The sequence below is a fragment of the Marmota monax genome, unplaced genomic scaffold, assembly GCF_021218885.2.
Source record: "Marmota monax isolate L192 unplaced genomic scaffold, Marmota_monax_Labrador192_F-V1.1 WCK01_AAM20220418_F8-fsc00005, whole genome shotgun sequence".
Classification (NCBI taxonomy): domain Eukaryota; kingdom Metazoa; phylum Chordata; class Mammalia; order Rodentia; family Sciuridae; genus Marmota; species Marmota monax.
Genome location: NW_026692254.1, coordinates 30,717,020 through 30,739,736, shown reverse-complemented (window position 1 = coordinate 30,739,736; position 22,717 = coordinate 30,717,020). Strand labels below are relative to the sequence as shown.

Below are 22,717 nucleotides of genomic sequence, written 5' to 3'. Positions count from 1 at the left end.
GAAAAGAGTATTTTTTAAAAAAGGTAACTTCCCAGCAGGCCCTGAGGGCACATGCCTGTAATTCTAACAACTTGGGAAGCTGTGGCAGGATGATCACAAGTTCAAGGTCAGCCTCAGCCTGAGCAACTTAGTGAGATCTTGTCTCCATAGATAGATAGATAGATAGATAGATAGGGCTGGGGATGAAGCTCAGTGGTAAAGCATCCCTGGGATCAATCCCCAGTCCCCCCCCACCACCAAAAAAAAGATAATTTTCCAATGTTAATTAAGGTGTTTCAGGAAAAAAGATGAGCTTTGTTACTGCTGCTGGCAGGAGAAATCAGTACCGATTTTCTGAAAGGAAATGTGACTGTAGAATTTAAATGCCTTCAATGTGTCTGCCTGTTTTCTGGCCCAGAAACTCCACTCCAGCAAATATTTCCTAATGAGACAATTAGAGATGTGTCATCTGGGATTTGTTGCTGTTTTGTTTATCACAGAGAATAATCAGAAACAAACTGCAGACAGCCAGAGAGATCTTTCTATAATGCAACCCAGCAGCAATTAGGTTCTTTTCCTTCAATGGCTGCCACTGCCTCCAGAAAAATCCAAGCTCCTTAATGAACCACAGAACATCTCCAGGACTTGCTCACTTCTCCACCTGCAACCCTGCTGCTATCACTGCCCCACTCCACCCCCTGGCTTGTTTCCACACTCAGACTACCTAAACAGTCTACACACAAGCTACTCCAAATATCTGAATTGCTGTTCTTCTGACACCTCAGGACATTAGGATCTCAATTCCTGTATGATCTCTCCCAGGAAGCCATCCCTGATTCTTAAGGATACATGATGTCATCTTACCATAAGGTAATCACAGTACACTGTAATCTTACACTCCACAAAATACCATAGTATAGCACTTACTTCTCTGTCTACTCCATTAGACCAACCTTGGATTGGTGAGACTTGAATTGGAGTCATCTGACATGAAACTGCAGTTCTTCCCAGTACAGAGTGAGTCTCCCTTATCCAAAATGCTTGAGACCAGAAGTGTTTCAGATATTGAATATTTTTTATTCTGGAATATTTGCATATACTTAATGAGCTATCTAAAGGGTAGAATCCAAGTATAAACACAAAATTCATCTGCTTCTTATAATCTTTATACATATATCTTAAAGATACCCATCACCATGAGGTCAGATGTGGAATTTTCTATTTGTGGTATCATATCTATGCTCAAAAAGCTTCAGAGTTGAGAGCACTGTGAGTTCTGTATTTTTGGATTAGGGATGCTCAACTTGCACCAATTGTGTAGAATCATTGTCCACTACGGGATAGCTCTGAAATGGTGAACAATTCCTTATTCTTTCTGTGCCTTGGCTTCCTCTGCCCAAAATGAAGACAATAATAATATTATAGGATTGTTGTGAAAATTGAGAATTAATCCATGTTGAACCCTTAAACATGGTCTGGCATAAAAGAAGCCCTCAATATTTGTCATTGTTTAGCAAACAGATTCCTGGCATACAATCTAATTTGATTTTGGCACAGACAATTTCAATGGAGAAGCTAAAATAGTAGTGAAGAAAACATGCAAAGTGACTGTCTGGTTTCTTTAGTGTTCACATATGAAAAATGGGAGCTCGGACAACAAAACTGCAGAAGTGTTGAGAATCCCATAGAAATGAAGAAGGCTCCAGGGAGGAACTTAAAACAACTTCCAACCGATGAACCATATCGACCATGGACACATTCCACAGCTGAAAGCTAAGGTTGAAACTGCAATTCCCTTCCCTTGGCTTAAGTTTATAAGCTAAGCTATAATTTTTATTTTCCTAATTAAAAAAAAAAGCCTTTTGAACATCCGCTCCCTATGTAAATTCAGAGCTTGGGCCATGGTAAGCAGAAATGTTTATCTTCTCCAGGCTGGTTTGGCAGGCTTTCCTCCAGGGATCTAAAATACAGCTGTGCTCATCTCCTCGTCCATTGTCAACAGTAAGCATCCCCAAGCCACAAAAGACAGTGGTAATAAAAGGATGAACTGGAAGCTGAGATACGCTGTGGTTTTGTTTGGAAATTGAGGGAATGAACAGAGTCAGAAGTGGCAGGAAACTATAAACTTTACACCAGACAGCCAGGAACAGGCCAGAAACTGGCAGGCAGTGTGAACTGCACAGGAAGATTGCATGGAGCCCTCAGAGGGGGAGATATGGGAAGGTAGGGAAGAGGCAGCTGTGCACATTGGAGGATCAGGTGCTGCTGGCCCAGTCTTCCAGGCTGGGAGAGAAGGGTGGTGGCATCCTTCAGGGGTAAAGAGCGTATTAGCTCTGCTTGTGGACAGGGGAGGAAGAACCCCCAGCAAAGTCAATGGGGCTGACGGAAACTATAGATTTGGAATGACTATGAGCTGAACCACAGTAGCTTATGCAGCACTGCCCTTTTCTAATTCAATAATATGAACAGTATTTTCTGATTTTGGAAGGGACTTTGGGAGCATCTGATCCAGTGGTTCCCAAAATTGGATACATACCCCACCCACCTCTCAGAGTCACCCGGGGTGGGGTGCTTGTTTAAAAATGCTGGTGACTGGAATTTGTAAAGACAGAAGAATAGAAGGTACCAGGGTCTGGGGGTGGAGCAGGAGGGAAGTAAATGGGGAGTTATTATTTATTGGGTTCAGAATTTATGTTGGGGATGATGAAAAAGTTCTGGAGATGGATAGAACAACAGTGTGAATGTATGTAATGCCACTGAACTGTCTACTTTAAAATGGTTACAATGGTAAATTTTATGCTGATAAGGTCTTACTATAATAAAAAAAAATCACAGATCCAAAAGAAAAAAAAATGTTGGTAATAGGTCTCTACTCTCAGTGTCTGAAACAGAAATCAGAGTTTAAAAAGTAACACAGGTGATTCTGATAGAGGTGATTTGAGGACAACCATTTAAAAAAATGATATTTTTATTATAAAAAATACTCTTTCCTTTTTATAGATGCACGTTGAAGTGTTTATGAGTGACATGTCATGTCGTCATGTCTGTCAGGGTGGGAACAGTATTGGTGGTATAGATAAAAAAGAGTGGTTTTGAGGTGATAGTTGTTGACAGTGAGTGATGAGCACATGGGGGTCCATTATAATATTCTTCTATACAGGTTTTAATTTTTCTATAATATAGAAGTTTTTAAGAACACAATATGAGGGGCACATTCTCAACAGATAAGAAAGAACAGTGAAAGGGGTGGAGGTGAGGGACAATCTGCTATGGGCAAGAACAGCCAACAGGTCTGTGCGGCTGAGTGTCCCTTTCAAGCCAAAGCAAGAAATTGGCCAGGGAAGGGGCTGGGCCCAGGAAGGGCAACTCCCTTTAAAGTGCTGGCCTATTGAACAAAGATAAATCTTTAGGTGATGAGGATGCATTTGGATATTCTGAATATTGCAAAGGAAGAATAAGATCTATGCCTTAGTAAGACTAGTCTGGTGGCTATATTGAGGGTAGAAGAGGAACAAGTGAGGAACAAACGACAAAGCTGTGGTAGGTATCTTGGTAAGCAAATTCAGGTCCTGGATGGGGATGGCAATAGAAACGGAGAGGAGGAGCTGAAACCAGGAAAGATTTTGGTAAATATCATCAGGATCCAGTAAGACCCAGAACTGTTCTGGACTAAAAAGTCTTATGACTTTCCTTGCAGGACCACAAACGTGCTCCTTTCTGGGATCTCAAGTCCCTTTCTTTCTATAGGTTCCCTCCTCTATAATACTGTGGCGAGCAGAGTACATGTGTGCGGTGGGTGGGTGGGTGGGTTCCAGCAGTTTAGCCCAATGCCTTCCTCATACAGTTGGAAACCTACAGATGTTGACTTACTTGTATAAAATCCTTATTATCTTTTTAATAGGTCAAGACTGACCTAACTTCAAATGAAAAATGACAACCAAAAATCACATATGTATACACACCCTTTTCTATCAGCCTATCAATCTTCACTCTTTCCTTTAGGAGACAATTACTCATTGTCTCATTTCCTTCATATTTGGAAATTCACTTCTTAAAATATCCACAATGCTTCCTTCTCTGACCTTTGAATGATGCTACTGTAAAATTACCTGGAAATGAATTTCCTATCAATGAATTTACTTTCTCTCCTTCCTCCAATTTTTCCTTGACCTTCTGAGATTTGAATCCTATCTGCTACCCCTCCTGAACCCTGGACTTCTTCAGTCTCTGTAATAATGAGTTTTTATGGTTTGAACACATTACTTTACTCCACTGCCCATCTTTTCTGGTTCCCCTTGATCCTCTAGACCTCTGGGATCTGTCATGAGCCCAACACTCCTCTCTTCCTTCAGTCACTTTGGGGTCATTCACCCTCAGAGCATCCAGTGTCTTCTGTGGTCATTTTTGGGCCTGACATAGGTCCATGTGGAAAAGTCTGACTGTGTCATCACTGAGATGTGCCAGTGCTCTTGGCCTGATCACTAAAGGCATAGTGCCTTCTCACAGAGAAGCAAGCCACTGTCTCCTGGGATTCACAGCTGGACTGGACCACAGTTAGAAAGGACATTGACAAATGAGAGAATGTTCTGAAAAGAGCCATAAGGTTGGTAAGGGATCTAAAAACAACACATGGAAACTGCTGAAAAGGCTAAGAATGATGAGCTTGGAAAAGACAAAGCTCTTGGGATCCATGACAGCTTTCTTCAAATTCATGAAAACTTGTCACGTGGAATAGGAAGTAGATGTATGGTGTTTTTATTTTTTCTGTTTCAGAAAACAGAAATTAGAAAGAGGTATATTTTGGCTCAGCAGGAGAAAAAAAAAAAGTACTGCAAATAATTTGGGTTGTTCAATGTAAGAATGAGTTGTAAACTCTGCCCATTGCTGAAGGTGCTAAAAAAGAAATGTATGAGCTATTATGAGGAAATAGTCCCAGAGCTGCCTTAGTGTGGGGAAATGGACCCATAGTACCATGCAGATTCGAGTTTAGAACCACCAGTGCTCACTAACCATGTGGCCTTAGAGAAGTCTTTAAATTTTCTGTGTCTCACTGTCCTTATTTACAAAAGGGGCAGGTTGGGCTTGATCTCTCAGGGAAATGGGCCAGACTGCTGCTGAGATCTCCTCTCCTGTCTCATTCTGCATGTTCTACATGTTCTCTGTGGATAGCTTCTCATTGCCACAGACTCAACATGTCTGACATGGAACCAGCTATCCACTACTCGAGTCTATCATTGGTGCAGCTATTCTAATAGACTTCTGTGCTAAAAATTTCAGAGCACCTTGGCTCCTTCCTTGCTTTTGGTCCCTATATTTTGGCTTCCACAGAGCTTCTTTGATTTGCTCTTGATTCTGCATTGCGACTGACACCTGCAATCCAGACTTGTACCCTGTGGATAGCAGTCACTGAAATTTTGAATTGGAATGGATCCTGGAGAGATTGAGTTCAACCTACCCCTTTTATAAATAAGGAGAATGTGACACAAGAAACTATAAAGACTTGTCTAAGGTCACATAGTTAATAGCAATTGATATAAGTCCTGATACCCATAATGCCATGTGCTTCCCATTGCTCCATACCACATCAGCCCTGGATTGCTCCTTATAAGCACTCAGGTCACCTGGATTCACTTCAACATAACTGGTTTTGTAGAGTTTGGCCAAGATTTAACTATGGAATGACTAGTTTATTTGCATAATACTGTCATGGTCCTTGGTTAAATCATGTGTTAATCTAGAAATTATCCCCATCTCTTAATTGCAACACAACACTGGGTCTGCTTTGAGTTAAATGACACTGTTCTTTTCTGTGCTTCTCACAGATACTGCCAAAGTGGGATGCTGAGTTGTGAAATATAGAAACATTCTAGCCAACTCAAGCTCTCTAGAGTCTGCAAACCCAGGTCATTTGGATACTGAATGTATCATTGCACTCTGATGAGTACAAAAATTACACATATCATGTTATTACTCCCACAAATGGCCCTGGACTCACGTTGGTTCTTCTGTTGCTATTCTGGTCTCTTCTAATTCTTGTGCTTGTTTCAGCCAAGGTAACTTAGCTTCCACTGGACTTTTTTCTAAGAAAAAAATGAACACAAATAATAAGCTTAATTATTATCAATCATAAGTTTTTGTATATATGAATCACTATTGGCTGAAAATGTCATTAATAAAGAGGTCATGTTTTTCAAATGCAAGTCGAGTCCTTCAGCACAGTACATTAGGTGAATTCTGGAATTAATAAAAATTTCTGCCATGTTTTTAAATTAACACATTACAAAATGCAACCCAAATGATCCCCATGATACATTTGAATGTGTTCTCAAAATTAAACATAAAAATGCCTTTCATAAATCAATACCATTTTCTGTTCTTTGCATATTAAAGCTCTTAACTTCAACAATATCAGCTTGCTTTCTTTTGCCACAAATTCTTTTGTCCACTGAACAAAGAAATTAATAGAGAAAAACAAATAGCATGGAGGTTAATAAAGTGGGAGTATGAGAGAGTGTGTGCTATGGTTTACTCAAACTTTAATTGTTGCTAAGGGAGATGATTAGTAATTACATCTGGCACGAAGGAGCAAACTGGTGCCTCCTTCTGTCCTTTGAAGCCTCCTTAGATGTGAGGAAAGAAACAAATCTAGTTGTGAAATAAGACAGAAAATAATTTTGGGCTGCTGCTCTAGGGAAATTACAGATAATAAGAAATTGTCTATGAAAGTACCATGGAATACAAAAGAAAGGAGAAAGGGCTTTACTGACAGTTATATAACGTGTACACCTGTCATGGCAAATGATGTTATTTTCTGTGAGAGAGACTCAGTCAAGTATGTGTTGATTGAATGGTAATTGTGAGATTATTTGAATAGATAATGAACCCAAAAATAAAAAGGGAGAATTTTAACATCCTTCTAAAATACTAAAGAGGAATCCTCTTTATAAATAGGTGAGAACAATTTTTATCCGTTTCAAGAAGGAAGCTATTTGTTATAAGGATTGATAGTGCCTTCCTAACATATAAGAAAGTAATCGTATACAGAAAGGAGAATATATTTGATCAATGAAGCCAAGACTTGTTAACCTTCTCTGATAGGAACTATTGGAGAAATTCTAAATGCACTCATAGTCCTCAGTCGGGAACCAAAAATCTTCATTTCAAGCACTATGACACATGATGACCATGCCAGTGTTCCTCCTGCAAGAGATTTAATGCTTCAGTGGAGGAGTGTATACAAAGTACTGTGAGAACAAAGGAGAAAAAATCTTGAGGAGCAGAACAGCCGCCTCCACCGCCTCTTCCTCTGCCACTTCTTCCCTTTTTCTGCTCTTCTTCCTCTTCCTCTTTTTCCTTCCTCCCCTTTCTTTTCTCCTCCTTGTTTTCTTGAAGGCAGGAACTGCATCATATTATTTGATGCTCATCAAAGAAGTACATAGCACAAGTGTGCACAGATAGGAACCACTCTCTATGTACCAAACCCACAGGGGCTCAGTTTTGCCTCCTCAATAAATCACATATGCTCAATTTCTTAATCAAGGTGGACAACTCCACTGCAAACTGTCATTAAGACACTTTCTATTAGAATATAAGCGGAAATAGAAAAAGCTGTGATATTGGAATGAGATCTGGAAAACATCATTTGATTTAAATTAAAAACAACAAAAATTTACCTTTTGGTTTATGACACGGGATGGGAATGACACATTCCTCTTTGATGTGCAATTTCAGTTGTGGATTGCAGCCCCCAACGTGCTGTCCACGATGGTTGATACAGAGAACCACCCGGTAACGTAACCCTCGGCCACAAGTCACTGTGCACTTCAAAAAAGGTAATGAGGAGACGGTGAGTTTCTTTTTCATGAAAAGGTCTACAAAGGCATTATTTTATCATATGCAAAAGAAAACCATTGATCTACATAAATATTAAACATAAAATATGTCCAAATATGTAATATATAATAAAGGGGGCAGAGGCTGTTTTTCTGAGATTCCTGTTTCCAGGCCCCTCCTATACAAGCCTGCTTCCAATTCTCAATTCACAAACTATTTAAGATGAGATCATAGCACAAGAAAAATAAATGTTCTGAAATCTTATTTTGCTTTGTATCAAATATCAAAGAAACTCAATTCAGGTTTTCTTAGGTTTGATTAAATTTAATATGATATTATCCAAAACAAGTTGTGAATCTGGAAGAAACATTTCCAAACTATAAATACAAAAATTACATTTCAATCAACCATGCTAGAGTGTTAAACTTTCCATTCTGTGTACAGAAATTGATGTTGCAAAGCCATGGTCATATGAAGAGACCATCAAAGAGTATTCGGTTAAACAATATAGGCAAAAATACTACAGATGTGTCAATTAGATAAAACATGCTAATGTTTTTCTGAGTTTTTTGTGAAGTTTGTAATTATTAGCCTTTTTCTTTGAATTGTTTATGATTTAAAAGTTACTCTTCCCTATAAATGGAATGTTTTCATGTCCTGTGAAAATCTAGGACTTTTTTTTCTCCCTCACACTGGGGATTGAACCCAGGGTTGCTCTAACACTGAGCTATATACTTATTATTATTATTATTATTATTATTATTATTATTATTATTATTATTTTGACATAGGTGCTGGCTAAGTTGTCCAGGCTGACATGAAAATTGCAATCCTCCTGCCTCGGCCTCCTGAATTTCTGGGATTATAGGTGTGTGCCACTGTGCCCAGCTTCTACAGTATTATTTTTTAATTTATCTACATATATTGGTGTTATGGTTTAGCTCCATAATGTCCCCCAAAGTCTCATATGTTGAAAATGTGGTCCCCAGTGTGGGAATATTTAGAGGTGAGACTTCTAGAAGTAACAGGAATATGAGAGTTCTGATCTCATCAGTGGATTAATCCATTGAGGAATTTGCAGCTGACTCTTAGGAGATACAACCTAGTTGAAGGAAGTGGATTCTTGAGGGCACGCCCTTGGGGACTATCTCTTGCCCCCAGCCCCTTCTTCTCTTTCTGCTTCCCAGGCACCATATGTGAGTACCTCTCCTCCCCACACCCTCCCGCCATGATGTTCTGTTGCCCAAACAATGGAGCCAAGTGACTATGGACTGAAACTTCTGAAATAAATAAATCTTTCCTCCTTCTTGTTATTCAAGTCAGGTTTGATTATAGCAATGGATAGCTAACATAGTTGGTGAGTACAAATATGTACATGTTTAAGTTAACAGATTTTTCATGTTTTGAGATCATGTTAGGTTCATAGAAATATGAGCAGATAGTACAGCATTGTTCTATGCCCCCTTATCCCTTTTTTTTTCCTTTATCATTAACTGACTTATGTAGCATAGTTGCTACAACTATGGAATCAATATAGTAGTGTCCCTTTGTACGGGTTTCACTTTCTACATTGTCCCCTCTTCAGCAGCCTCTCTGAGAAGCTGGACTCCTACCAAGGAGGCCACTAGAGTCCATGGTATTTCCAGAGCTTCTCTTTGTAGCTGAATATATCCCAATGCGAGCAAATCCTTATCACTGAGAATATATTTCTGAAAAAAACTGAAAGGCATTAGGAGCCAAGTATAGTGAATGAGATGAGCTGGTTAACAAACTTTTTTTACATTAAAAGTGATGAAAAAGTGGTGATATTTATGGGAAGGCATACAAGCTCTTAAATCAACAGAATGCATGTTTTCTAGGACTCAAAGGGCTAATGACTGCCTATGCAGGTAGGAAAAGCACAATTGATTGAAAAAGTGCAAGTCCCTAGGGACTGAGTAACAAGTCCTTTTGCAATTGTGGCGGTATTCTTTGCATTCAACAATATGGAAAGAGAATTCAAGCAAATTGTGAGCTGACAAATCATTAAGAATGATTTTTTATGATAGACTACCACATGGATTTGGGCATATAACTCAGGAGTTAAAAGAACTAAATGAATTTGCTGAAATAAATTCCTTTAAGTCCAGTCTATTTAGGTGATCAAGTCTTCCAAGGGTGTGTGTGTAACACAAAAGGAAAAAAAAAGCCAACAATAAACATTAACAAGAAAATTACTGTTCAACCCATGTGTCATTCTGGTAATGGATACATGTACCATTTTTAAAGACTCACTCATCTTGAAGAAAGACTGATTTCAAATGAAATTTTACTTTTTATGTGTAATCACATTTTACCAAATTTGAAATAAACTCATGTTGGTTTTATTGGATATTATATTTAATAATAACCGAATCTAGGGGAACATTCTTAACATTAAGAGCCTTGTGGCCGCAGGAAACTAAAAAAAATGAAATTACTCTATGTACTTTCTTGGAGAGAGTACCATAGAGTTATCAATAAGAAACTTTAAGGCACAAAAATGCATTAGATTAGGTTAAAATTCTATAGGGGGAGCAGATTGAAAATATGATTTAAAGGGGAGAAACATGTGAATATTTGAATTGTTAAAAAGTTTGTTCATGTTATTTAAATGAAAGATGGCACAGAGAGAAATCATCATGACATTTAGGTTCCACTGGACACATTTTTAAACATGTTATAACACTCTTACTTTAAAATGTCAGCATTCACAGCATGTTGGAAATGATATTCTTTGCAATTACTCAGACTTATAATAAAAAAATTTAGATGTCAACCTAAATATACAAAAATGGATATGCAATTTTTTAAACTTCTTTTGGAGGTTATGTGAATAAAAATGAGTCAGTAACCTCTACCCTAATAAGTATGGGTGAAGTTCTACAGGGGGACATTTGGTTGGAATATCAGAAGAAGATTGAAGTGGTCCTTCACCCAGCCAACTCATGTGTCCACAAGTCCCAGTATAAGTGCTGCCTCCTGTCTGAGCCTTTTCTGACACCTTCTGGAGGAGCAAATCTCTTTACCTTGTACCCCTGAAGTACTGCATGCAGAAGGCCAACTCCTGTCTCCTGTTACACTGTATCACAACTATTTGCCTGCTTGCATATCTGTGCAACTGAGCTTTAAACTTTTGGGAAGTAGGAGCAAGTTTCACTTATCATACATGGTAGTTGACATTCTAAATAGATGAGCAAATATATTAATGCATGTATATTACAGAGATCACACAAAAGAACTAGAGACACTTGAGTCAATTATGTCTGATTCTCTAGGAAATTGGAACATCAAGACTAAAATACTAAACACCAGTGCTGCATTTTTCATCTTTGACTAATCCTCTTGCACTGTATTTGTTCTGAAGGCCTACTCTTTCAACTCACTAGAAAGTAGAAATGCACTAATCTTGCTGGGTACAGGGGCACATGCCTGTAATCCCAGTGGCTTGAGAGGCTGCGACAGGGAGCATCGCAAGTTCAAAGCCAGCCTCAGCAACTTAGTGAGGCCCTTAGCAACTTTGAGAGATCCTGTCTCAAAATTATGATTCAGTGGTTTAGTGATCCCGGGTTCAATCCCTGGTTCAAAAAAAAAAATTATCAACTATGCTAATCTGACTTGAGGTGCCAGTGTCAGGCTATTTCACCTCAATTACTTAAAATACATTATTTTCTTCAAAACACATCATAAAGCTTAATATGATTGGATCAAGGACACATTTTTAAATGTCATGTCAGCATTTTCATCTTCAATGTTCCAATTCATAGTAACATGGGTTCTCCAATCTTGATGAATTATGGGCTTGTCAACTTCTAGTCACTTCATGTGATTCCTCCCTTTCTTCAGCCATCTCTGCCTGGCCACCTGCCATAGTCCTCTTTGGGCTCTTGCTTGTTCAGATTTTACATATTTTTAAGGCTAAGCACTAAGGGCAGCAAAGACCTTGTGACTAACTCTATTTCAACCCCTGTTCCTTCCAGCTCTACCACAGTCCCTAATAATAAAAATTCTTACCAACAGTGATGATTTAGTCTCTCTTATATTGTCCTCTGTCTTCCAGAGTTCTTTAGGAACAGGGACCATATTCACATACAGCTTCTGTTACCCATGTGGGCCAATACAGTGTCGGACACACAGCAAACATTCCTTAAAACCTAAGTTGTTTTTCTTGTTGTTTTTAACCAGGGATTGAACCCAGGGCCACTTAACCACTGAGCAACATCCTCAGTTGACTTTTTACTTTGAGACAGGGTCTCACTTAGTTGCTCAGAGCCTCACTAAGTTCCTGAGGTGGGCTTTGAACTTACGATCCTCCTGCCTCAGTCTCCTGAGCTGCTGGGATTACAGGTGTGCACCACTGCACCTAGATAAAACCTGAGATTTAATTAAAAGTAGCATGCTCTCAAATCTCACCTGAGACCACTCCATGGCGATCCACTTGGGGCAATCGAATAGGTTGCAGGTCTGCATAACCTTGGGCTTGGGTGCATACATGCACTTCCATTCTTCCACCTGCAGTATCTCTGCATGCATGGACTCCTCCACACACACAAAGCTCCGTCTCTGGATCCCTCCTCCACAGGACACGGAACATGCAGTCCAAGGATTATGTTCCCAGCTCAAAAGCAAACAAATAAAAATACATTATTTTTTTGTTGTTTGTTCATTTCAAGTTTGCAAAAGTGGGTGCAAAAAGTATGGCCTCAAGGTGTCAGTTGGCTCAGCTAAAAAAGCATGAGACCTGGAGTCAAGATGTTAATCATAACTGCCACACAGTCTGTAGACACAAGAAACTTATCTCCTCTGAACTTTAGGTTTCTGCCAAATGAGAATAATACACTTGCCCTACTTACTTTCAGGGGGCCATTGTGAGAATTTGATTAAATTTTAAATGATCCTTTTAAATTCTCAACTATAAACCAATGGACCATATTATTAGAGATTCACAGAAATTCAAAATCAGAAAGAATCACACTAGTCATCTAAGTGTCGAAGGGGATTCAAATTTCTGACCAATTGCAATGCTTAAGCTCCTTCTCTGATACCAGTCATCCAAGACATGCTTGATGCCGCCAGTAATGAGAAACATCACCTTTTCAGGCAGACTATTCCATCTAATTGTTACAAAGATCATTCTGATTACTGAGGTGAAATCTGTTTTCCCTTAGCTCTGAAAAGATCTAATTTCTGTCCCTGGTACACTGCAGGCTACTGCTACAGAGGCTACAAATACTTGAAAATTACTTAGAGTAAATTACAAAAAGGAAAAGGAAGCATAGAACTCACCGAGGGAGAGGTTGAAAGTGGTCATAGGGCATAATCTCTTTAAAGCCATCACTACAAATAAACCATTGAGAGAATATCATTTCTAAATCAACATATTTATTAAGTAATACAGAATTTGATATTGCAAGAGACAGGACTCTTTCAAATTGAAAACTAGAAATGCCAAATGTTATGAACCATTCACAAAACTTTGACCACCATCACTCTCTCTCTGAGAATTGGACCCATGGACATTCTACCACTGAGCTACACATCCCTGGTTTATTCATTCATTTATTTATTTTGAGGCAGGTTTCTCTGCTTTGCCCAAACTGGCCTTGAATTTATAATCCTTCTGTCTCAGCTTCCCAATTCACTAGGATTTTAGTCATGTGCCACAGTGCCTGGAAGTCACCATATCTTTAATTTTCAGGAATGACTCTAACACAAACGATCCCCAGTTGTATATGAAAACATAAAAAATTGAACTAGTGATATATTAATCAAAGGGTGAAATTATCTTGGATAAATATAGTCCTTCTCATGGTCATTATAATAAGATATATTAATGATAAAACATGCAGTAATGTTAGTAGAATCTTCAAAACAGTTTTATTTCACAGAGCTTGTCCTTTGAAAGATCTCTATCAATAAGTATGTTGAATCAGGATTACAGGGAATGGGCAGGCAGCGATAGGAAATGAAATCCACTGAGAAGGCTTCCTTTTCCACTTGTACACTTTTGCCTTAGCCAGCTGGCATATATCTGGGGGATTCTGGGACTTGATACTGCACTGTTATTTTAAGATACTGTAGTGCAGCCAGGAAACTTCCCCAGGCAATCCAAGTCAGCAGGTACTAAATTATGCAACAGGACAGTTGATGCACAGCTTTTCTGCTTTGGCATTAAAACTTTTTGCTCCTTTGCACAATGCATTATTTATACTGAATCTCGTGTGAGCACTTCAAAAGTCAAAATGTGGTAATGGGTGACCCAGTTTCATGGCTAACTTGAGAGTGAAAGATATTTTATGACTGACCTATGGACTAGGCATTACACTTGAATAAAGATATCTTTAATATTGGATACGCAGGAGATGCTCAAGAAGGTTCATTATAAAGAGCTTAATGGACACATAATCCCACAGTGAGAGAGCCTGCCTGAATGACTAGATTGACAAATGTGTCCTAATTCCCACTGACCATGTTTACAAATATAAATGCAGCCATTGTATGTTCAAAGTCAGGAAATGGAAAAATTTTGTCCTTCAAGAACTAATCAGTCCCAGTGACAGTTGATTCATTTATTTTAAAAGCAAAAAGGGTGGTGTGGGCAGTTTTACAAACCTTGACGGGCAAGGATCCATGCTGCATTCCTTCAATTTTGGTTTGGGTTTTACATTTTCAGGGTAGTAATGGCAATAGTGGTCAGGAACCACCCTCTTCAAGCGGATATCCACACACTCAGCAGAGTTGAGCTGATAACCTAAAGATGTAGAAGAGGAAAGGCTAGAAACTGTGTCTGTGTCATGATGGCTGGCAAAGTTACCACTTGCCGCACACTTCTTCCTCTTTAAGAAACTGGGTGGTTTTCAACTCTGGCTACATAAGGAACCACATGGGGACTTTGGCTGTACACCAGAGCTCAGGTCCCTTCATGATCCAATTCAATCAGAAGCACTGAAGTTGGGCAACAGGGAGTCAGTACTCTTTAAAAAAATTATCAGGTTTCTCTAAGATGACTAAAATGTGTGGCCAAAACTGAGAACAACTACTAGAGTGGTTCTCTAAGCCCTTGTAAGTAAGAAGTGAAGATGGTCTCCTTTTAAGAAGTGTTTAGACCTCAGGTGCAGTTTCTTCCTTCCTCCTCCTCCTCGTGGCACTGGGCACAGGCCCTCTCTTTTGTTTCCTTGTAATCTCCTTTCTTCCCCTATAGCACTTCCATTCTGATATCCCCCTCCCCTGATATGCTGATATCTTCTCCCCCTCCCCTGATATCCTGATTTAGTTTTTAGGTGTCTTTAAATATATACAACTGTCTTCAATAATGTTGTTTTGTGAGAATCTGTTTTTAACTTAATTGATAATGTGTTTTAAATCTTGTTCCATTTTCTACTTTTTTTTCACTCAACATGTTTTTGAGAACTACCTTTCTTCTAGTTTGTCGCTGTGTTGAATATTTCTTTAATTGATATTCCACTGTTTGCATCTACCATATTTCACTCATCTTCTGCCCTGAGATAGTCAGGGCACTTCCACTGTCAATAACCTTCCAACTGGAGAAGAAAGCACTGGTTAACACAGGAAGGAATAAACTTTATCTCTATACCCTCCCCCAACCCTGCCTCACAAGTTTTCAAAGGGGAAGGAATGAACACTAATTCCTAATTCTATTAAATCTAATTTTTCTTTGAGGAAAGTTAACATTCCATGTACAGGAGTGCTGAAAATTTAAAAAACAACTCACAGAAGGACACTTGCCTTTCGGGAAAGAGCCAACTCCAGGTCTCCTGTCACTACATAAATACAAAGGAAAGTTAAATACTTTTTATTTTTTTAAGTGATTTTTTTTTTCAAACTAGAATGAGCTCTTAAAAAAATTAAAAAATAGGGGCTGGGGATGTGGCTCAAGTGGTAGCGCGCTCGCCTGGCATGCGCCGGCGCTGGGTTCGATCCTCAGCACCACATAAAAATAAAATAAAGATGTTGTGTCCACCAAAAACTAAAAAAATGAATATTAAAAAATTCTCTCTCTCTCTCAGAAATAAAAAATATATAAATAAAGAAGCCCCTATAGCTAAGCTAATGTTAAGCTCTCAGTTTCTATGCATTAGTCTGATGTTATAAAAATACATTTAAAGTCCTGATTGTCAAGAGGAATCTGATTTTATAAACCACTAGACAGCTTTCTACAAGACATGGCTTAGACATAAGCTGAGTAAAGAGGACAGACTGGTATGCATTATGAAAAAGCAAGGTCGAAACCACAAGAATGAAAATCCAAATGGAGTCAATAAAATGTTCCCCGGGTGCCAGTATTTGCCATAAAACCCACAATATCAGATGGCATTGGCAATCCTGGTAGAGAATGATCTCAGGTGTCCTCTTTAGATAATCACAAACAAGACCAAGGAAGTTCATCCAAGTACCTGTGGTACTGCAGAGACCAATGAACTAATTTTCTTGATGATCCCAAAATCTCCGAAATGCCATTCACACAAATCATGTAGATTCAATTACTAATATAATTAAATTTTGGTAATGCTTTCCTTGTGGGTTTTATGTGCATGTTTTTACTTCCCCAAAAACAAGTACAGAATGAGATTACAGCTACTTGAGTCAGAGAAAATCTTTCTCCTAAATGGAAACATTAAAGAGAGACGGGGGACAGACAGGTGTTTCTAATTTGGGGAAGAGAATTAGTTTTCCTCTTTAATTTTATTGCCGTTTAAAGATAACTAAAAGCAAGGAAATAAGGCAGATTGTCTTGGTACTGTAAATAAAAGCAATAAAATTCTTCCAGGGCAGAAAACAGCAGGCACTGCCCAACATGGCAGTGTTCTTTCGCCTGCCACTATATTTGAAGAGGACCTAGCTGGTGGGTGCTCCCTTGCCCATCTATAGTTCCAGCAGGACTCCCTTTCTGTGGAAACCCAAGTGTGAGAAACACCTGTTCTCCTGCCAAGACTTTAATCAACTTAACTAAGCTGGATCCTATTATAAAATATCTTATGGGTCTAAATGGGAATGTCTCTCTGAACAATGTGTGTAAGGGATAAAAAATAAGTTAAAAAGAAATGGATGTTGTTTATCTGCAAAGTAAGAGTAGAAAAAGCTCCCACCATCTCTGCTCTCATTTTGGGGTTTCTTTCTTCCCAGAAACTATGGTGTGCCTGTGTCTAAGGCAATGGAATTCAGCTTCTGAGTGTAAAGTACTATTTGGTGTCTATAGTCTGTCCCACTCACTATAGGCTAGGCTCTCCACCATGACTGTTGAGTTGTGTGCATACACATCACTCAACAACAGCATGATCGGAGAATGCTGGGGTGGGGACAGCCAAGGATCATCACATTTTACACACTTTAGACAGCATTTTAGGTTGAGATTCTGACATAACAAATATTTTCTGAACACTTACTAAGTGCCAGGCCCTGACCTATGTTCCTTGGCATGCATCATCTCATTTTGTCTTGCAAAGTGCTATAAGGGACACAGTCTTATTTACAGGTGAGAAATTGAGGCTCAAAGATGTCTCAGAGCTAATCAGTGGTGAGGCCTAAAAATTAACCCACATCCTTAACTTTACAGACCATGTTGCCTCTTCATATGAACTCTTGTGTGCAAATTTTTTTTAAATATTTATTTTTTAGTTTTAGGTGGAACAATATCTTTATTTTATTTTTATGTGGTGCTGAGGATCAAACCCAGTGCCTCACATGTGCTAGGCGAGCACTCCACCACTTGAGCCACAACCCCAGACCATGTGCAAATTTAAATATATATATATATATATATATATATTTAGTTGTAAGTGGACAAAATACCTTTATTTTATTTAATTTTATATGGTGCTGAGGATCAAAGCCAGTGCCTCATACATGTGAGGCACGCATTCTACCACTAAGCTACAACCCCAGCCCCCTCACATGAAAATTTTGAAGAACTGGATTGGCCCCCAAATTTCTGGCCCCTGTATAGAGAGACTCATTGGTTTTTCCCAGTTTAAAGTCTCAATTCCAAACAGTGTTCTCCCTCAATCAACTTTGAGAGAGGTCAAATGTTTCTAAGAATTTCCCCTAGAGATTATGGGAGAGTCACTGACTCAAAAGATCTAAAGGAACTTTGCTTCATAAAAATGCTTAGCATGTTCAACAAAATTCAAAAGAAATTGAAAATAAACTGAGAGACTGTTTGAGCTGGCAGGAATTTGAAGATTATCTACTCCACTGCTATGTTTTCATTGTGTTGATTTTTGTGATTGAGGTCTATGGTAAGAGATAATCATTGTCTACTTCAGGTAGTAAATCAAATTATTTTTGTAAATATGTTTACATTAAAAAATTTATTTAAAGAAAACTCCTTGAATGAATAGTAATGAATGCAGGGGGAAAACAGGTATGTCAAACATAGTCATGTTAATTTGGCTACAGCTGCTTTCCAGAGACACTGCTTTATAGAGGTGGTTCTCAAAATGCAGAGTAACCATAATCCCCCGTGGGGGCGGGGCTGGTAATAGTGGGCTGGACCCATCCTCAGCATTTCTAACTGGGTGTGACCCAAGAGTTTGTATGTCTAATAAATTCCTGGGAGATGCTAATGCTGCTAATCCAGGAACCTGACCCAAGAATGATTCCTGTAGAATCATGATCAAGTGGTCAATTACCCCTTGTCTGACCCAAGGAAGAACTATCTGGTAACTGAGGAGACTCACTTTCTACTTGCGTTCTAGGCTCCCCATTTAGTCCACAGAAGGCACCTCATTTAATACCTAGGGTCCCAAGCTCCTGCTGAAGTCTGCACTGCCCAGTGCTCCCCAAAAAAGTGGCTACCTCCTCATTTCAGGGGAACCTAACTCCCAGATGAGAGAGCTGACTTGCATACTCATGGGAACCTGACACTGATGGAGGAGCCTCCTCAATATACCTGTGGTTCAAAGGAGAGAGGCCAGACTTTGTTAGACTCTGTAAACAAGTCAAGATGGCACCTGGCATTTTGCAGAGGGAGTGGTTTGTGAAGTAACGCCAGCGAGCCCTTAAGTGTGGAGATTCCTTATTGGTTGACTGCTGTATCTGGTTTATGTTAATTAAGATAAGCTGTGTGTAATGTATATATGCCCCTCCGGTCCTACAATGAACAGCTCCCACTCCTGCTGTATCAATCTACACAAGTTGCTCGTCACCCCCCCCCCCACCACCCCGGGTTATTTTGCTGCAGCCGGACTGCGGCAGACTTCAGTTCTGACTTGTGAGTGACTTTTTGAGCGAGTTGAAAACTTGGGGGGAAAAAGTGATTTGGAGCTGAGCTTAGCCAAAGAAGCAGGATTTATTCTAGCTCTTCTAATAGGACCATGCCTGAACTGTGTACCCTGACGTGGTGTCAGGTATAATAGATGCTCAGGGGGCACAGTCATTACAGCATGACTCTGGCATCAGACAGAGCTGGACTCAGATCCCTGCTGACCTGTTCACTAGCAGAACATCCTTGGGTGACTTCTTGACCCTTTCTATGTTTCAGTTTGCTCATATATAACACAGGCATAAAACAGACCTTCCTTAAAGTGTTCTACAGAACAAACATGATGATGATGTATGTGGCACATAGCTTGACACATCATCCAGTACTCTGCCTGGAACTCTTAGGGGAAACATCACCAAGTCCCTTGCTTGGCATTCATTTAGAACCATTTTCTCTTTGGTATAAAAGCTCAGACCAGAAAAAGAGTATTTATGATGGCTCTGGCTCTTTCCTCCTTTGCTTCGGGGAGTCATTGCTTCACCATGGTAAGGAGACTGTTATCTACAGAAAAGCCACTTCTTCTGTGCAGGAATGTGGAACCCTCAATTATAAATGCATCCAAATCACCTTCAACTCTAAAAACTAAGTGGACAATAAGCAGAATTTCCCCTTATCTCTCAGGAAAGACCCTTTCTCTTTTTACAAAGTTTATACTATCACAAGAAGAGATAAAGTAGAAAACTAATGTTAGCACCAACATGTCCATTAGCTTGTTGTGGCTGGGCCAGTCACTCCATCTCTGTATTTCTCAGTTTTTCCATAGAAACTTAAAAAATAATACATGCTATTTTGGTTTGTACATGTTATTGCCACTATGTTAATGCAGAAGGTAAAATTATTAGATTTGGGGAGCTATAGCCTAATCAATAAATTCATCCATTTGATGGATTAATAATTTGAAAAGATGACTATATGGCAACTATAGGCAGGTGAGGTATGGCTGGAGGAAGTGGATCTCTGGGGATGTGCCCTTGGGGATTATATCTTGTTCCCCTGGGGTCTTCCTTCTCGCTCTCTTTTCCTGTCTGCCACAGTTGTTTTCCTCCAACATACCTTCTACCATGATGGTCTGCCTCAACTTGGGCCCAGACCCAAGCAGTTGGCCATCTATTGACTAAATCTCTGAAACTGTGAGCTCAAAATAAACTTTCCCTCCTCTGAGTTGTTTTTGTCAGGTATTTTGATCACAGGGATTTCAAGATCATTAAAACATGTGCTTTACCGTCACTGAAGAAGAGAACCCATGTAACATGTCCCCAGCTTTTGTCTAAAAGTAAAAGGCATTTTCCAGATTCACCTTACTTCAGAAGCTAAGGCAAATGCATATTCATTAACAGTATGGTATTTAGGCTACTGAATAAAGTGCTGTGTGATTAGCCGTCTTTCATGATCACACAGATTTTAAAGTCAAAAATGCACACGTGTAATTTCCAACTTTGAGCTGTAAATATTCATGAACAAAGTCTGTGCCTCACCTCCTCCACATGTCACTGTGCAGGGAAAGAAGTCGGTTTGTCTCCATTGATGGCTGATGGGCTGGTAAAAGAAGAACTGGACCACACTGTCTTTGGCCACAGTGTACCTGGTCTGGACAGAGAGAACTGTGATATACATTTGCATACAGTGAGCTGGTGTTGTCCATGCCTTTCAGACTCCACAAGTGTCACAACACACTTTGATACATGAGGAGTGCAAGGATTTTAAGATATAATAGCATTTCAGTTAGACTTGTCATAAATGGAGGCCAAGGTAATTCTCAACAAATCCCTTTGGAGTCATTTTTCCAGATCATTCCATGCCTGTAAGAGGATTCACAAAAAAATATATGTGGCCTTGCTTCTTTAATTTAATTTTTTCCTTTCTAAAACATTTGATTTTAATTCCCAAGATGACAGAGATTGAGACTTAATGTGGGTTTGCTCACAACAAAGCACATGACTAGGATTCTTTTGGTGGTTGTTGTTCTTATTAATTATATATGACAATAGAATGTGTTTTGGCCTATTATACATATAAGGAGTATAACTCCCACTCTCCTGGTTGTGTATAATGTGGAATTACATTGGTTGTGTATTCATATACACATATAGAAAAGTAACATCCCATTCATTCTACTATCTCACATGACTAGGATTCTTACATTTTACATAGTAACATCTTTAAGCAGTTTCTTCTGAAAAATCCTTCAAAAGCACAACTGCAGAAACTCTGCTCACTGTAGTAGTGTCTGGTTAAAGGGAAGGGGCCAGGACAAGAGCAGGCAGTTGTACACAAAGGTGAATTTACTCTCAGATGTTTTTCTCAAGCAGCAAATTGTCTCCTTACTTTTTTCTTCTCTTCCTCACTGATCGAACAAATGCACAAACTGAGAGAAACTTCCAGAGTGGAGCATAAAGAGAAAAAAAGAAGGAAAACCAATCAAGCTCATAGGAGACAGTCCAGAAAAGTCCACACATACAGGGAATTCAAGATCACACACTTGAAAATTGCAGAGAAAAGATTCTATGTGTTGTCACCACAGAAAAATAATGAGTATGTGAGGTAATATATATGCTAATTAGCTCTGATCATTCCACAACATACACATCTTTCAAAACATGTTGTACACCATAACTACATACAATTTTTATCAACTAGGAAACATTTCAGAGTATCAACATATTAGAAAAATCTGGAAATGTAATTGGTTAGAAAAACCAAGAAATTAAATTTGAATGGGAAAAATATAGCAATAAATATAATTTAGGGCTGAGGCTGTAAAATGATTTAGGGCTGGGCACTCAGTGACAAAGCTCCTGCCTTGCATGTCTGGGGCACTGGGTTCAATCATCAGCACCCATAAAAATAAATAAACAAACATATTGTGTCCATCCACAACCAAAAAAATTTTTTTAAAGAATAATTTAAAAAGAATTTTCCATGACATGAGAAAATATTCATACGATAGTTCGTGTAAAAAATAATTTACAAAAAAAATTTAAAGAGAAATTTAAAACGATTATAAAAAAACACTAAAGTATTTCTTTTTTAAAAAAGATAGAGATAATAAAATAACAAAGAGGCAATATTTTGTTATAAAATTGCTAAGACTTTCCTAGACCTTAAAAGAAGATAATGCATCTTTATCTTCAGAATTCTTATTGCGTTCTAAACATACATTTAGAAAATAAAAGGATAAAGAAAAAAAACTTAAAATTATCAAAAAGAAGAAAAACGATTACCTACAAAGGAAGTATTAGATTTCTCACAAGAAATACTGGATGCAAGACAAGAAAATCATATTTTCAAAGTGATGAGGAACAAGAGTTTTGGATCTAGCATTCTATAATCAAATTATTAATCAACAGTCAATTATCCATCTATAATCAAAATTTCAATAATTAATAAGTGTAATAAAGATGTTTTCAGACATAAAATGACTCTGAAACTTTACCATTCAGAGACACTAGAAATAGAAAGAAATACTACAAGAGATATAATGAACAAGAACTAAGACAAATACAGAAGAAATTTGTTAGATACAAGAAGCAATATTGTGTAATAAAACAGTAAAGCTTATAGGTAAATCTAAATAAGTTTGATATATTAATTATAAAATAGCATAAA

The 22,717-nt window shown here is 38.6% G+C and overlaps 1 protein-coding gene across 2 annotated transcripts in view; it reads right to left on the bottom strand.

Annotated features, from left to right (window-relative positions):
* Positions 1–22,717, bottom strand: part of Adamtsl3 (ADAMTS like 3) — a 341,011-nt gene that overhangs the window by 115,963 nt on the left and 202,331 nt on the right. For both annotated transcript variants that reach the window (XM_058577562.1, XM_046438417.2), the window contains exons 10-15: positions 20,587–20,698; positions 14,443–14,581; positions 13,117–13,167; positions 12,244–12,448; positions 7,653–7,800; positions 5,975–6,059 (exon numbers count right to left, since the gene is read on the bottom strand). In XM_058577562.1, coding sequence (XP_058433545.1) covers positions 5,975–6,059; positions 7,653–7,800; positions 12,244–12,448; positions 13,117–13,167; positions 14,443–14,581; positions 20,587–20,698 — 740 coding nt within the window. The remainder of the gene's footprint in view (positions 1–5,974; positions 6,060–7,652; positions 7,801–12,243; positions 12,449–13,116; positions 13,168–14,442; positions 14,582–20,586; positions 20,699–22,717) is intronic.